The 15,946-nt window shown below is 44.5% G+C and overlaps 2 protein-coding genes across 4 annotated transcripts in view; one reads left to right on the forward strand and one right to left on the reverse strand.

The window, feature by feature from the left end:
• The window catches only part of LOC139407271 (sestrin 1), a 69,623-nt gene extending 63,104 nt beyond the window's left edge, over nt 1-6,519 (forward strand). For 2 of the 3 annotated variants that reach the window (XM_071150902.1, XM_071150904.1), the window contains 8 exons: nt 819-884; nt 1,056-1,256; nt 1,418-1,600; nt 1,929-2,165; nt 2,346-2,606; nt 2,837-3,027; nt 3,207-3,351; nt 3,517-6,519. In XM_071150902.1, coding sequence (XP_071007003.1) covers nt 819-884; nt 1,056-1,256; nt 1,418-1,600; nt 1,929-2,165; nt 2,346-2,606; nt 2,837-3,027; nt 3,207-3,351; nt 3,517-3,603 — 1,371 coding nt within the window. In that variant the 3' untranslated portion in view covers nt 3,604-6,519. Of the gene's footprint in view, nt 1-572; nt 697-818; nt 885-1,055; nt 1,257-1,417; nt 1,601-1,928; nt 2,166-2,345; nt 2,607-2,836; nt 3,028-3,206; nt 3,352-3,516 lie in introns of all 3 variants that reach the window. The other variant, XM_071150905.1, reaches the window with a different exon arrangement.
• A 3,411-nt stretch (nt 6,520-9,930) lies between these two features.
• The window catches only part of LOC139408048 (armadillo repeat containing 2), an 8,730-nt gene continuing 2,714 nt past the window's right edge, over nt 9,931-15,946 (reverse strand). Inside the window, 3 exon segments of the mRNA XM_071151873.1 lie at nt 9,931-10,272; nt 11,000-11,102; nt 11,411-11,527. Coding sequence (XP_071007974.1) covers nt 9,931-10,272; nt 11,000-11,102; nt 11,411-11,527 — 562 coding nt within the window.

Below are 15,946 nucleotides of genomic sequence, written 5' to 3' on the forward strand. Positions count from 1 at the left end.
CGCGTTTGAGGAGTTTGCGCTGCTTGTCAACTCTACTTTCTTTCCAGTTCTTTGTCATCCTACTGCCAACTCTATAGACCGTTCGGTATAAGGTTATACTTTTTTCGGTTGGTGTATTTCAATGCAAGACCGTATTGTCGCTTTCGAGTAATCTTCGGCGGACAGTTCTAGGTCATTCATTCCGCCAGCTCTGCGCCGCGCAGAGGGAAAGAAACGGAGCAGACAGTCAGCCCTAGCCTGTAGGACATGTCGCAATCAGCGACTTTTCAAGTTGACAGTTGGCTGTTTTTATGTTGAGTGAGATGTCAATCATATTTTGAATTCGTTTATTTAACTATTTTAGTATGCGAGCCTCTCTGATCAATAACAATGTGTCAAATATTGTATCAAGGGTATTACTTGTATCAAGGGTGTATCAAACTGCAAATGGTTACATAGCCACTGTAGGCATGATACATTGTATCTATCAAGCCTTCTTTTTGTGTATTTTGGTAGTTTTGTAACATTTATAGAGACTGCTGTTATGGCTTGCTGCAGCTAAATGTTGAACAAAGAGATTTATTTCTGCACAGGCTGCGGTTGCAGTGCGCCAACCCGACTATAGAGCGAACATGTGGGCTAGAGGAGGGGGTGAGAGATACGATATCCCACAGAAGGATGTACAATATTACATGGTCAGGGCTCGCAGCCAAAATGGTACGAAAAATCGCAATTAGAGTTTTCCCCCTGTGCCTTTAGCTTTTGACGCCAATGAGCACTGTTGCATTTGGATCTTGCATAACTATAATATGTGTTTTCTGTATTATTTTGTCTTGCAGGACTTTGGAGTTCGAATCCCAAGACCCCTGGGAAATGGACCAAGTAGATTTATCCCTGAAAAAGAGGTATGGAGAACAAACTTTTTTTACCACGAGTTTTCTTTGGACTTCAAAACATTTTACTTGTTACTTATCTATGCAAATTATCAATAACTTTGACATTTTATTACATATATTTAGTTAGCATCTTATACCAATAAGTGAATTACATTAAATTCACTGTCTCTATTGCATCAGATCCTTCAAGTCAGTAAAGTAGACCCCAGGACACAATCGATATTTGAGGACGCATTCGCAGCACTGGGTCGCCTTGACAACATCTCCTTGGTGATGGGCTTCCACCCACAGTACCTGGAGAGCTTTCTGAGGACACAGCACTACCTGCTGCAGATGGACGGGCCCTTATCCCTGCACTACCGCCACTACATAGGCATCATGGTGAGATCCCTAACCCCCTCTCCAACCTCTACACTACCACAGTATAGCCACTACAAGCCCTGTATATCTCTCTGCCTACAGAGAGTACGTTTTGAATTCTTGGACACTCGCCTGTACATTTTAAAGTTCTTGGGCAGTCTGGTAATAGTTTCCCCTCCCAGGCTGCAGCCAGACACCAGTGCTCCTACCTGGTCAACCTGCACGTCAACGACTTCCTCCAGGTGGGAGGGGACTCCAAGTGGCTGAATGGCCTGGACGGAGCCCCACAGAAGCTGCAGGCCCTCGGGGAGCTCAACAAGATCCTGGCCCACCGGCCCTGGCTCCTCACCAAGGCACACATCGAGGTACGCGCGGGGGGGGGGGGGGGGCTGGATCTGTGACACAAACCCCCAGGACTGGACAGAGGGACAGGTTAGGGTTATGTAACAGATACCGAAATGATGGGATGAGGCCTGGCCTGAGTTACACAGCTGTTGACTTTGCAGAGTTAGTTATATAACTTTTTGAAAGGGGGATCTGTATAGAAGGAAGAGGGGAAGGGATGGGTAGAGAGAATAAAACAATTGGAAAGCGATGGATGGATAGAATGTGAGACAGGAAAAGAAAAGATTCCACCCAAAGGAAACTACTGATTGACTGACGTATCAGCTCTCCCCCTCACCCCCACTCCAGCACCTGCTGAAGGCTGAAGAACACAGCTGGTCCCTGGCTGAGCTGATCCATGCTGTGGTGCTCCTCACACACTACCACTCCCTGGCCTCCTTTACCTTCGGCTGTGGCATCACCCCCGAGATCCACAGTGACGGGGGACACACCTTCAGACCCCCCTCCCTCAGCCAGTACTGTGTCTGCGACATCGCCAATGGCAACGGTCACGGCCACTTGGAGGAGAGGAGAGGCAATCACCAGGTGAGCGGGAGGAGGAGAGTCAGGACTGTGTGTGGGTGAGCGAGGGAGAGAAGCTGTAGGTTTGTTAGTCACTCGGCTTTGACACCCGTGTGGTTGTGAGCGCAGTGATTATTGTGGTTGTGGTTGCCCTTTGTATGACCAGTGCCCTGAACCAGAATGTGTGTGTGTTCCTGTGTTTAGGTGTCAGAGGTGTCTGGTGAGGTGGAGGTGCTGATGGAGAGGATGAAGCAGCTGCAGGAGTGTCGTGATGAAGAGGAAGCCAGTCAGGAGGAGATGGCCACACGCTTTGAGAGGGAGAAGACCGAGAGCATGCTTGTGGCCACGGCAGAGGATGAGGAGTGTGTGCCATCCAGAGACGTATCCAGGCACTTTGAAGACCCCAGCTACGGCTACAAGGACTTCTCCAGGAGAGGAGAACATGTACCCACCTTCAGAGTGCAGGTATATAATACATGTGTGTACACACACACACCCCTTCAGGGAGAGCCAGAAAGAAAGAAAAGGAGAGAGAAAGTGAAGAGGTTTTTTTTTTTCTCAATAACTTCAAGATTACATTTGCTAAATGTTACCATGTTACCAACATTTTATAAATGTTACCATATGGACTATCTATCTGATTGATCAATTGATATCCAGACATTCTGATTAACTCCTTGCTTTCCTCTCTTCAGGACTACAGTTGGGAGGACCACGGCTACTCCCTGGTGAACCGTCTGTACCCTGACGTTGGTCAGCTGCTGGATGAGAAGTTCCAGATGGCCTACAACCTGACCTACAACACCATGGCCATGCACAAAGACGTGGACACCACCATGCTGCGCAGGGCTATCTGGAACTACATCCACTGCATGTTCGGCATCAGGTACGTCACTCACTGGCTCTATACAAACACAAATCTACTCATGTAAATGTACATATTTCATGATGTAATATGCTAGATTCAGTCAAAAGAAGAATGTTATCACGTGTTTAATACATTGACAAAGTGCAGTAATTTCGTACAGTAATGTAGTTATTAGTAAAGAAATATCTATGTCTCAGGTATGATGATTATGACTACGGGGAGATTAACCAGCTGTTGGACCGCAGCTTTAAGGTCTACATTAAGACCATGGTGTGCAGCCCGGAGAAAACCACCAAACGAATGTATGAGAGCTTCTGGAGACAGTTCCAGCACTCCGAGAAGGTGAGGGGACAACTTTCTATTTTATTTCTTATTCCATGGGTTTCTGTTAGCATTTAACATTTCTATATAGTTTCCTCTCCTAGTTGTTGATCTGTGTGACTGGAGTAATGTTGTGGAGCAGTTTTGTAATGCGTTCTACTCTCTCTTTCTCCCTCACTCTTCCAGGTCCATGTCAATCTGCTTCTTATGGAAGCGCGCATGCAGGCAGAACTGCTCTACGCTCTGAGAGCGATCACCCGCTACATGACATGAAATGCTTTTGGCGTTTATCATTGTTTTTTGCTGTCATTGTCTTTGCTCTCGTGGGACACTTCAGAAGAAATAAACCAAGGGGGGAAAACAGAAAACGAAAAAGATGAAAGGTAACCCTGTCTGTCGTGACGAAGCTCGTCCTCGTGATGTGGAAAGAAAAATGAACAGAACAAAAAAAAGCAAATGAAAGAAGAAAAAAAAGAACTGCAAAAAGAAAAGTCATCTCAACCTACTTGTGGAAAGATAAGCTGTCCTCTTTACCTGCAGTGCCAAAACTCACCATGAGGGGGCAGCCTGGAGCAGACACTCTGCTGGGCCAGAGGAAAAGAAACAGATGACACAGGCCACCCTTCCAGTATTCTAATACACCTCAAGTGGATGATGTCAATAGAATCTCCATATAGTGTGAAAACCCACAGCAAATCTCCAGAGAGCAAAGCAGTGCATCAGTCTGCACTTGATAATGTAGTCACTGTTTTTTGCTTTAGTCTTTTTGTATTAAGAGAAGTTGTTATCATCATGTGGTTGTTGTTGCGGTAACTGGAGATGATGGAAGCATTATTTGGCCTGTGTGTTGGTGTGCCTGGTTATGTCATACACCACAGTATAGTGTGTAGAGGTGCTGCCTGATACTGCTGCTCATGTAAGCAAGGGGTCATATTGACCCCCCCCCATCCTCCCTCCCACCCCTAAGAACCCTATCCATCATAAACCCACAGCATTACCCCCCCCCCCTTCCCCAATACCCCCCACCCTGAAACTGTTTGTGTAAGCTAACCCAAGAAGTGTGTGAAAGCGGAGAGGTGTTGGAAAAACTAAAAAATAACACTGTCTGAGCCCTATTTAGTTTGACTGTACGTATGATGAACCCATTCTGTATGAGAGACTGATGTCAGTGACAAATATCATGTGTGGATGTGTGTGTAACTCCATGTGTTTTACAGAAAATATAAAGGAAAAAAGTGTGTTGAAATTTCAAGCAACAAAAAACCAGGAAGAAAGCGAGGTAATTAGAAGTGTGAAACTTCTTGCCTCTGCTGTAGCTCTTTCCATGTGGTGACTGTTACATTGTTTTGTTTCTGGTAAAAAGCTTTGTCCTGTAAGAAAAAGAACATGCAAGCTAAAACAAAATGGTCTTCCGGTTGTCATAACAATGACCTCACCTGTCTGTCTTCCGCTCACCCTCGACCTTTGACCCTGGCCATCCTAACACTTTCAAAGCTTTGGGTATTGTGAATTGTACCAGTAAATAAATACCTCTTCTGTTTTCTTTTCTATCGCATTAAGAAGTGCTCTTTGGAGAGCAGAATGGCTCTTTATCATTCTGGGTCGCTTGGCTTTCATTCGTAGGGAGCCCAGTTGGTCCTCATTGGACCGACTGAGGTCGATACGGTCCGACTGCAGTCGGTCATAGATGTGCTTGTTCCGTCTGTGGGAGCCTAACCAGTGCAAACGCAGTTTTTTTTAAACGAGGGGTAGACTCCACCCTTTTATTTTTGTTGACTAATAACAGTAAAGTACTGCATTCTACTGAGGGTGGATTGATACAGTTGGACAGTTGAATGATTGTTTCACGTTAAGAGGAGGAGGAAGATGAGGATGATTATGGAATGGTACATTATTTGGGGGTGGTTGTGAGAGGAAGTGTAGAGGTTTTATCAAACTTCTGACTAATGTCAGATACTGAAACTTTTTATATAAAAAAAAATGGAATATGTTATTGAATCATTGTATTTTTCTGTTTTCTCCATAGAACTGTTGCTGCTGCATCAACATAATCTTATCATTATTACATATAAATAATCCATACATTGAATCATTCATGAAACAAGCCCACCAAGTTGTAGTCACAGCACACATGCATGTATTATCTCCAACCTGAACAATAAACATCTGATCTCCATCTGACATTTTACAATATGTCATCAGTAATGATGTAGGAAACATTTGGCTATTACAGATGCATTTTGCACAGTTAATGCAATTGAGTCCCACACATCAATAAATGTTTCGTACAACCGCATGTGTTGAGTGTGGACCCACTGGTTCAATGTCTAGTTTTGATTTAGATTTGGTTGACTTGTCGACTAACATGAAGAAAAGTCACCATCTCATTGGATTTAGGTGAAGAAATACTAAATTGTCTTGTTTTGATTGCTTTTTTCCTCTTCCATTCAACGTCAACCCATTTCATTTTTTGTTGTTGAAATCATGTCAAAATGTTGATTCAACTTGTTTTTGTCCAGTGGGGAGTCAGTCCTCCCATTTTATACTACACTGAACTCTGTGGTTCAATGTTTGCTTGTGTTGACGAGTCCAAGGTTGAACGTTACTCCCACACCTGTTGTGCTAGAACACTTGGACCTGTCTAATGTGCAGTGAGAGGAGGGAAAATTCCTTCTAGGATCACCTTTGACCTCTATTCTGCTCACCTTCCTGTCCTGTTCCGTTCTCCCTGCGGAAACTCCCTGGCATCCTTGTGGATGACTGGCTGTAGACTGAATTATCTGGATGTTCAGGGACTTTTCTATTAAGGGCAAACAGAGGGTGACTTGGTCCATATCTCTACTGATACTGAACCGCCTCATTTCCCTACGACAATCTGAACAGGATGAGACTATTATAAACAATAGATGCACTTAATACCTCCACAATTACCCAACTAACTAACTTTATCAACCCAGACGGACAGGTGTGTGTCATTAACTATGGCTGATGAAATGCTATTGGGTTGTGGTCACTGTAAGGCGTTATTATTGCAGGATAGGTTTACTTTATTTTGACAGAAGTGCTGTTTTTGTACTTATTTGATGTAATGATGTGATTTAAAAAGCGCTGTTCTTTACTAACTTTGCAGCAGTACTGCCTGGCCTGGTCCATATCTGTAACAATAAAGGCTTTGAGAAGGAGAACGTTTACCACACTTTGTTGTGGTTTATTACTTACAGCAGTTCACAGATCAACAATGTCGGAACTTTTTATCACCACAGAAGCAGTTTACAATTATTGCGATGTAAGAGTAGCTTATGATAATAATATTACATTACCAGTTATATTATGGTACAACAAAAACAGTTTGTCATACAGGTCAGAGGCTCAAAATATGCCATAGCTAGGGCCAAGAAGGTTTCCTGACTTGGAAAACACTCAACCCAAGCAGCCTATAACTAAGTCCCAGAGTTGTCCCTGGTCAGGACCTTACTAATGGAATTAGAGAGCGTGGTAGAACCGGAAGGTAAAGTGTGTTGAGTACAGACACACTGGAGGCAGGGCACAGCAAGAAGAAAGGCTAGGACATCACACTTTAGGGAGGGAGACTGTGTAGATGGCAGACAGTTTGAGTCTGGATCCTGTCCCTCAGCCTCTGAGCCACAGGACGGAACTCTGAATCACCAGAGGTCCACTGCAGCGCTTCCTCCTCCTCTAAGGGAAAGGGGGATACCTAGTCAGTTGTATAACCGAATGCATTAAACTGAAACGTGTCTTCCGCATTTAACCCAACCCTTCTGAATCAGAGCTTCCTCAAAACGATACAACATAAAAATAAAGTATGTTTACAGCAGTAGACCAAAACATATAAAACTATAAAATGTTATTCATAAACCTTCCAGTAAAATAACCTCTTCTAAATCATTTCCATACCCAGGTACAGTGTTTGGACCTCAAGCAGTGCCTCTCTCTCCTGGTTGTCCAGTGTGGCTGGGAAGTCTGTCCCCGCCCCCCCTTCTCAGTGAGGTTCCACAGGGTCTGACACACCAGGCCAGCCAGCTGGCCCAAAGTCCCTCACTGTCTGCCAGCCTGCACACACACATCACATGACGGGAGAGAGGGGTTTAAGTCACATATGATTCACACACTGCCTTACATTAGCTCTCCCTGAGTGCATCTGCTGCTAAAGGTGGGCTGAAAACTCCGGACAGTTCTGCCCCCCCCCCCCCCCCCATTAGAGAGGAGCAGCTTCAACAGCATGAGACAGAGAGAGAAGGAAAATATAGCTTGTTTGGTCGTATTATATCAAAGATATTGCGGTCGTACTGTCAACCGGTGCCTGCGTCATAGTGTGTGTTTCGTTTCTGGGTCTGACTGGAAAGGCCCTTTGGTGTGGTGGAGAAGTTCTCCTCTCCCTCTCTCTGTCTCTAATGTAAAGCAGCATGCATGGCCTGTCAAACTGTGATCAAAACAGGATATTAAGCTGCCTGATTTGGTTCCACAGCCAGTGCTGAGGAGAAATAAAAAACGTCTGTTTCAGTTTCAAGTTTTATTTGTCACATTCACCAGTAGAGTGAGATGCTTAACCTGCTAGCTCTACCCAACAGACACTAATAACTAAAAACTAAGAAATAATAGAAGAACCTATATACAGGGTCAGTGCCAATACCACATTTACAATGTGCAGGGATACTGGAGTAATGAGGTAGATATGTACATCTAGGCATGGATTAGGAGAAAGTGACGTAGCAGGATTAATAATAAACAGTATGGCAGCAGCGTAAGTGATGGGTGGGTGTGTGTGTGTGTGCAAAAGTGTCAACGTAGGTAGGCGTGATACACTGAGTGTACATAAACATTTTACACCCATGAGATAGACTGACCAGGTGAATCCAGGTGAAAGCTATGACCCCTTATTGAAATCAACTTCAATCACCTTGGATGAAGGGGAGGAGACAGATTAAAGAAGGATTTTTAAGCCTTGAGACCATTAAAACATGGATTGTGTGTGTACCATTCAGAAGGTGAATGGACAAGACAAAATATTTAAGTGCCTTTGAACAGGGTATGGTAGTAGGTGCCATGTGTACCAGTTTCCCATGTGTATCAAAAATGGTCCACCACCCAAAGGACATCCAGGCAACTTGACATAACTGTAGGAAGTATTTGAGTCTATACGAGCCAGCATCCCTGTGGAACGCTTTCTCCACCTTGTAGAGTCCACGCCCTGATGAACTGAGGCTGTTCTGAGGGCAAAAAGGGGTGCAACTCGGGCCTCCCGGGTGGCGCAGGGGTCTAAGGCACTGCATCGCAGTGCTAACTGTGCCACCAGCCGGCCATGATCGGGAGGTCCGTGGGGCGAGACACAATTTGCCTAGCGTCGTCCGGCTTAGGGAGGGTTTGACCGGTAGGGATATCCTTGTCTCATCTCGCTCTAGCGACTCCTGTGGCGGGCCGGGCGCAGTGCACGCTAACCAGTTCGATAGGTGTACGGTGTTTCCTCCAACACATTGGTGTCGTTGGGCTGGCTTCCGGGTTGGATGTGTGCTGTGTTAAGAAGCAGTGCGGCTTGGTTGGGTTGTGTTTCAGAGGACGCATGACTATCGACCTTCGTCTCTCCCGAGCCCCTACGTAGCGATGAGACAAGACAGTAACTACTAACAATTGGATACCACGAAATTGGGGAGAAAAAGGGGGTTAAAAATATATATTTTTTTTAAAAAGGGGTGCAACTCAATATTAGGAAGGTGTTCTTAATGTTTTGTACACTCAGTGTACATGTAAACAGGGCTGAAATGTGACTGGTAGCAGGAATATCTAAATACTGTTAATATACGAATAGTAATATATAGTAATGTAAACGAGTAATAGTGACCAGCAGCAGGATAATTAGATAGATACTAATGGTGTCAATAATCAATGAACAGCAGCGTATGGGGGGGGGAGTAGTAGTCTGTCTGCCTCTCTCCTCTCTCTCTCTCTCTCTCTCTCTCTCTCAGTAACACTGCATTACAGTGTGTGGGAGGGAGGCGGAAGGGAAGAGCGCACAGCTAAAGCTGAGAAACTGAGAATTTCACACCCGCCTGAACATGGCCTGTACCAGTCAGTCCTGAAACCATCATTCCAACCACCTAGAAGTTTCACAAGAAACCAACCAGGCTCTAAAGAGCACAGAACATCCTGTTCTCTCTTTGGCTCTTTCAGACTGCAAAAGGACCTAAACCGAAAAAGGATGTGTAACAAAAAAAAACACAAAGAAGAAAGAAAGAAATTGAAGAAGAAATATGTGTTAGATGTTTGGCACCTGTCTCCAGCAGACAGGAAACTGGTACCAAACAAGGAGTGACTGTATAGAGTTTTACAGTGAAGGGTTTGTACAGTGTGATTCTTGTATTGACGGGATATACAAACAGGCGTACGTTTCAGAGTAAATCACCTTCATTAGGAGCCTTGGCTGGCCTTGGTATGTCCGTCCTGTCAATACATTTATCAGATGTTTGGGTTCACCTTTTTTCAGATGTTCTGAGAACATTATTGAGACGTTATTAGAACATTTTGGGAACATTATAGGGATGTTATGAGAACATTATGGGGCCATAATTTCACTCTTACATTACCCTAAAAACGCTGAAACTCCCTCAGTGTGTCCAGCAGGTTGTGTACTAGGTGTTTGTTAGCTGCCAGGGTAGGTCCCACTGCAGGGTGGATGAACAGCACCCTAACCAGCTTCACCAGAATGTTCTCCTTCTCCCGCCCCCACACGGGAGAAGTACAGAGTGTACGGGCGTCCCTGGCTGGAGGTGTGTGGGTGTGTATGGTAGGGGGGGGTCTCCCCTCGTAGGTGTTGTAGAGCCCCAGCAGCACGGACACACACCCATCAGCTGTGAAGAGGTGCTCTCTGGCCTCACTGCTCTGAGACGTTAGGTTACCCAGAGGGAAGAGCAGACGCACCCCCAGGTCCTGTGTGGAGGAGAGACAGAGGATTAGGTTGAATGTGTGTGTGTGTTATCCACGTAAACAAATACCTTGGTGATTATAGAGAGTAATACATTTCTCCTATCAGATATGACCTGGCATTCATCACATTCACCGTTTCTCCCCCACCACAACAACAAGGATTGAAACCTGTATACCACGTTTGTTTCTCAATCGCACTCTGCCCATCCCCTAAAGTGTGTGTCACAAACACAGAAACACACACAGTTACCCAGGGCCTGGCTGGGCTGACTGGCCAGTGTGGCTGGTATGAACTGGGCTGTAACGTACTGTACTGACAAATTTATGGGGACAGGCTGTCCTGTCAAAGAGCTATCCAGGACACAATGTGATCAACCGTGCGTCTATGTATAATAACAGGAGGATATCTGTGTGTCTCCTGTGTGTGTGTGTGTTTATTTCCTGGCTGATTAAGTCCTCTCTGATTGCCAGAGCCTCCCTCCCCACCCCGTCTCCCTAAGGGCAGGATGACTTCCTCAGTTACTCCTGTGATGATGATTAAAGTCAAAACGCGCGCGCACACTGCTGTAACTATACTGGGACTTGGAGTACATAAACAACTTCCTGAAGATAAATAGGCTTAGTCAATGTGCAGTATAAACACTGGGAGTAAATGGGCTCATCTGCTTCCCATACCACACACACACACACACACACACACACACACACACACACAGGGGGCCCAGCTCACCTGTTCCCGCTGGCGTTTACTCATCAGTTCTATAAATAGTGTGTAGCAGCCAGGGGTCTGGGCCAGAGTAGGAGGACAACAAATAACACTGACCAGATAGGCTCTCACTGGACTGCTATTGTCACAAAAAAAAAGGATTGGCTTTACTGGCATTACTTGTGGAAATAGGGAGTGCTACATGCTTTTAGAATCATATACTGTCAGATAGTGAACTGTTGATTCTTGTAAGGTTGTATGAGAAAAAAACTAATTTTTGTACACACTTAAAAGTAATGCACAAGGTCAAGAAGTGTTGTAAATGGTCTGAGGTCTATACTGTCCCACTTTCAATTAAACAGTTAAACGTAAGGTTTTCAGCCTGAGGTGAGATGTTTTAGGTGTACAGTGTGTATGTGTGTGTTTGTGTGGTACAGGTACCTGGCGATGTTGATATCTTGTTCTCCGTGGTGATGGTGCAGCGCCTGGCACAGTTTGGTCAGGGCACAGTGGGAGATGAAGAGGGGGTGGGATTCTGGGTGGTCAGCCAGATGAAAGGGGATTCATCAGAGAAAATGACTTTACCCCAGTCCTCAGCAGTCCAATCCCTGTACATTTTGCAGAATATCAGTCTGTCCCTGATGTTTTTCCTGGAGAGAAGTGGCTTCTTTGCTGCCCTTATTGACACCAGGCCATCCTCCAAAAGTCTTCACCTCACTGTGCGTGCAGATGCACTCACACCTGCCTGCTGCCATTCCTGAGCAAGCTCTGTACTGGTGGTGCCCCGATCCTGCAGCTGAATCAACTTTAGGAGACGGTCATGGCGCTTGCTTGACTTTCTTGAGCGCCCTGAAGCCTTCTTCACAACAATTGAACCGCTCTCCTTGAAGTTCTTGATGATCCAATAAATGGTTGATTTAGGTGCAATCTTACTGGCAGCAATATCCTTGCCTGTGAAGCCCTTTTTGTGCAAAGCAATGATGACGGCACGTGTTTCCTTGCAGGTAACCATGGTTGACAGAGAAAGAACAATGATTCCAAGCACCACCCTCCTTTTGAAGCTTCCAGTCTGTTATTCGGAACTCAATCAGCATGACAGAGTGATCTCCAGCCTTGTCCTCGTCAACACTCACAACTGTGTTAACGAGAGAATCACTGACATGAATGTCTGTTCACATACATAGGTTGACCCAAACATCTTCTGAGAATGACTCCTAATCTTTGGAAAGTTTTGTTCATCGAGAAAGGCATATAACCTCGTCAGTGATATTGTTTTGAATAGTTCTCCAATCACTGCAACAGACTGAAGATCGATAAACTCAAGTTGCAGGTCAGTGGGAGCATTATCCACATTTAAGGTGAAAGGAGAGGAAACCAACAGCATGTAATTTTCCAACAAATTGAAATCCTCAAAACAATGAGAAAACTCACCCTTCAAAGCGCGCAGCAGCGATACTTCTCCCGCTTTTCATCTGATAGGGAACAGACTAGTAGTGTCGGAAGGTGGGTAAGATTGTTGGCTTCTACTTGGCAGGTCAGGAGGAGTAATTTTCCCTTGAAGGCTTTGACAAGGCTGTACGTCTGATGTGCAAAAAGGCCCTTCCCTTGTATTTTGGAATTCAGTTCATTCATTAGGGCCATGATGTCCAAGGTGAAGGCAAAATCAGTCAACCATTCTTTATCTTGCGGTTGAGGGAAATCCACATATTATCCTTTAATTTGAAAAAACTCTGCAATCTCCGACTTCAGGTCCCACATCCCTTTAAGCACCTTTCCCACGTTTGTGGTAGGGGAGATCTGCCTGACCCAACTATGTCTCTTCCAACAGCAAGACAAACTGCCAGTGGTTTAAAGGTTTTGCTCTTATGAAGTTTATCACTTTAGTGACTGTATCCAAAACATCTCATTTTCAGAACACATTTACAGAGCACCTCCTGATGAATAATGCAATACAGAGATAGCATTTTCTCATCTGGGTTCAGCTCAGCTACTTGATCTTGTATCCTTTATAAAAGGCCCACCTTTTTTCCTGTCAAGTTTGGGCACCCATCAGTGGTCACACTGGATCACTTTTCAAAACTTTGCCGCACACTTATTAACCTCCTCCAATAAATATTTAGCTGTGTGTGCTCTTCATTGACTGCGCTGAAGAAAACTCCTCTGTAATTTCAAAGTCTGGGGTTATGCCTCGTGACAGGCTGACCACACCGCTCGCGTCGCATGCCTAGCGTTGCAAAATAAATGTAGAAATCTATGTTATTCAAATATTGCACCCACTCTGCTCGCGCTCGCCAATGAGTGTCTGCGTTGCCAAGGTCTAAAATTTTAACCAGTTCTATTTCAGACGCAGATCGCGCTGTAAATCCTGCCTCTCCCATCTCCTCATTGGTTTATAGAAGCAGGTACCCACGTGCCATCTCCTCATTGGTTATACCCATGTGGGTGACTGAAAGACCAACGAGGTCAGTGAAGAAAAAGCCTGGAAGGAGGAGAGATGACTAGAAACGATTTGGTTGACCGTTTTATGTGTGGATTAATTGTCGGAGTAGAGGACCCTGTGCATTTCAGGTTAAATAACAACTCAATGTTTATATCCCAGGACAAATTAGCTAGCAACAGCAAGCTAGCTAAATAGGACAAATTAGCTAGCAAGCGCAAACTAACTAGCTAAATTGCCATAAATGTTTAATGCTTTTCGACATGTCCCCAAATCAATATAATTGGTTCAGAGTTTGATCGCGTTTGTTGTGGGGGGACAAAATACATTTATGCACGATGGCGCAGCCGGTTTGGGTTCCGTGTAAGAATATCAACAACTGTGCCGTGTCACGTGCATCACTGCTCTCATCCAGGGCCAATGAGAAATAGGTGAAATCCTTTACCTTGTCTTTCAACTGTTGTTCCATTTTCAAACAGCTCTTTCTTGTCGGGGAAAAGTATTGCTGCAGCGTCAATTAAACATTCTTTAATGAATTCGCCTTCAGCGAATGGCTTGCTATGCTTAGCAATTTTGTGGGACAGTACATAGCTAGCTCTCGCAATTCCATTGGTTGCTGAATGCAGTTTTGTGAAAAGTCCTTGCTGCTTTTGCAACTGTGAAAGCAACTCATTCCATGCACTTGCCCTCTGCTCAGAATACATATTCCTATATTTCTCTGCATGGGAAGTGTCGGGAAAAGTTGTAATCTTTCACGACAGCGATGCTCTCTTTGCGCACTAAGCACACAACTTTCCCTGATACCTCAATAAAGAAATATGTCGATGTCCACTCTTGCTGGAACACCCTACATTCATTGTCTACTTTTCTTTTCCTTGAAATCTTTGAAAAACGTATATTTGCGCAATTTCTAGCTAGCTACTATTTGTAACTGTGATGTGTGTGCCAGCCTGTCAGTCACTGTTTGTCCTCGAGCAGTTGTTATTTACATGTGCCTTCAAAATAAATGTCCCACAAGCGGTGGGAGTTAAATCATTACACAAAGGCGAGTATTCATTGGGCTTTTAATTTGAATAACAAATACGTTTCTCAAAAATGTACTATAGCAAATTCTTTATGTGATCTGAGCATGATTCTGCGGACCGTACTGAATCAGGTCGTGGGCCACATACGGCACCGGGCCAGCCTTTGCCCAGACCTGCTCTAGGCAGACAGGTTGCCGCCCACAATGTACCAATGTTCTGCCTTACACGCCTGTACGAATATAACGTCAGTTTGCCATAGAGAAACTTGTTGCCCACATCCCCCAGACACAAAATAGTAACTAGAAAGATGGAGATCACAGAGGTTACTTTTAATGAGTGCATTTCTCAAGTGGCTCGTTTGCATCCTTCTTTAAAACAAATGTAAAAGTTTTGTCTGCAATGCTTTGTTTTGAATCACAACGTTCTGGCATGTTTGGGAAATCTACTGTTGTGTGTTAGGGCAGGGAAGAGATGGGAGAAAGAGAATCACTATGATGACATTGATTGTATTCACAGCCAGGGTGAGTTTGGCGAGCTGCAGGTTGAGTCCTGCAACACTGGCCCAGCATGCCTTGCTCTGCCAAGGCGCCATGGAGATGGTCACAGGTGTTACACAGCCTCTCCACGGTGTCCTCTGATTCACCTGAGTGTCACATGATTGAGAAAAATATATATATTTGTAAACTTTTTAAAACTTACCACTGCCTTGTATAATTTATGCATATGCAGAGTTATGCACTCATATCTTACAGTATGTTAGGATTTGGCCCTCAGTGAATATGCATGATTAACCTCATGTACTTTACATGAAAGAGGGTGGGGTGCTTTTCCTTGTGTTTTCTAGGTAAAATAAATGTGTTTTTCGTCTGTTGAAAAAAAGTCTGTCAACTGCCTCTTTCAGAACCAAAAGGTTTGCCCACACGCTCGACTCAACATACTGCAATTTCTCAGCCAATCTGACAAGTGTTTTATGCATGATCCAGGAGGTACTTGGTGCAATAAATATTTTATATTTATCCTTAAAATGAATTTCCATTACATTTCAAAAGTGTTAAAATATTTATAGCGGTAGATTCCATTTGGCGGTCGTCAGACTGCAAAGTCAAACTAGGAGAAATCTGTACACATGTCACGACTTCTGCCGAAGTCGTTGCCTCTCCTTGTTCGGGCGGTGCTCGGCGTTCGACGTCACCGGTCTTCTAGCCATCATTGATCCTTTTTTCATTTTCCATTGGTTTTGTCTTGTCTTCCCACACACCTGTTTTCAATCCCATTCTCATTACCTGTTGTGTATTTAACCCTCTGTTTCCCCTCATGTCTTTGTCAGAGATTGTTTTATTGTCAGTGTAGTGTGATTGTTGCGCGTCGGGTCCTCGTACCCATGTTTGTGTGTTTATGTACATTTAGTGTTATGGAGCATACTCCGTGGACTTTATTAAAAGACTCCATTTTACACTCCATTTGACGCTCCTGCGCCTGACTTCCCTGCCACCTATTACACCTACGCAT

Source organism: Oncorhynchus clarkii, chromosome 4 (assembly GCF_045791955.1).
Source record: "Oncorhynchus clarkii lewisi isolate Uvic-CL-2024 chromosome 4, UVic_Ocla_1.0, whole genome shotgun sequence".
Lineage (NCBI taxonomy): Eukaryota > Metazoa > Chordata > Actinopteri > Salmoniformes > Salmonidae > Oncorhynchus > Oncorhynchus clarkii.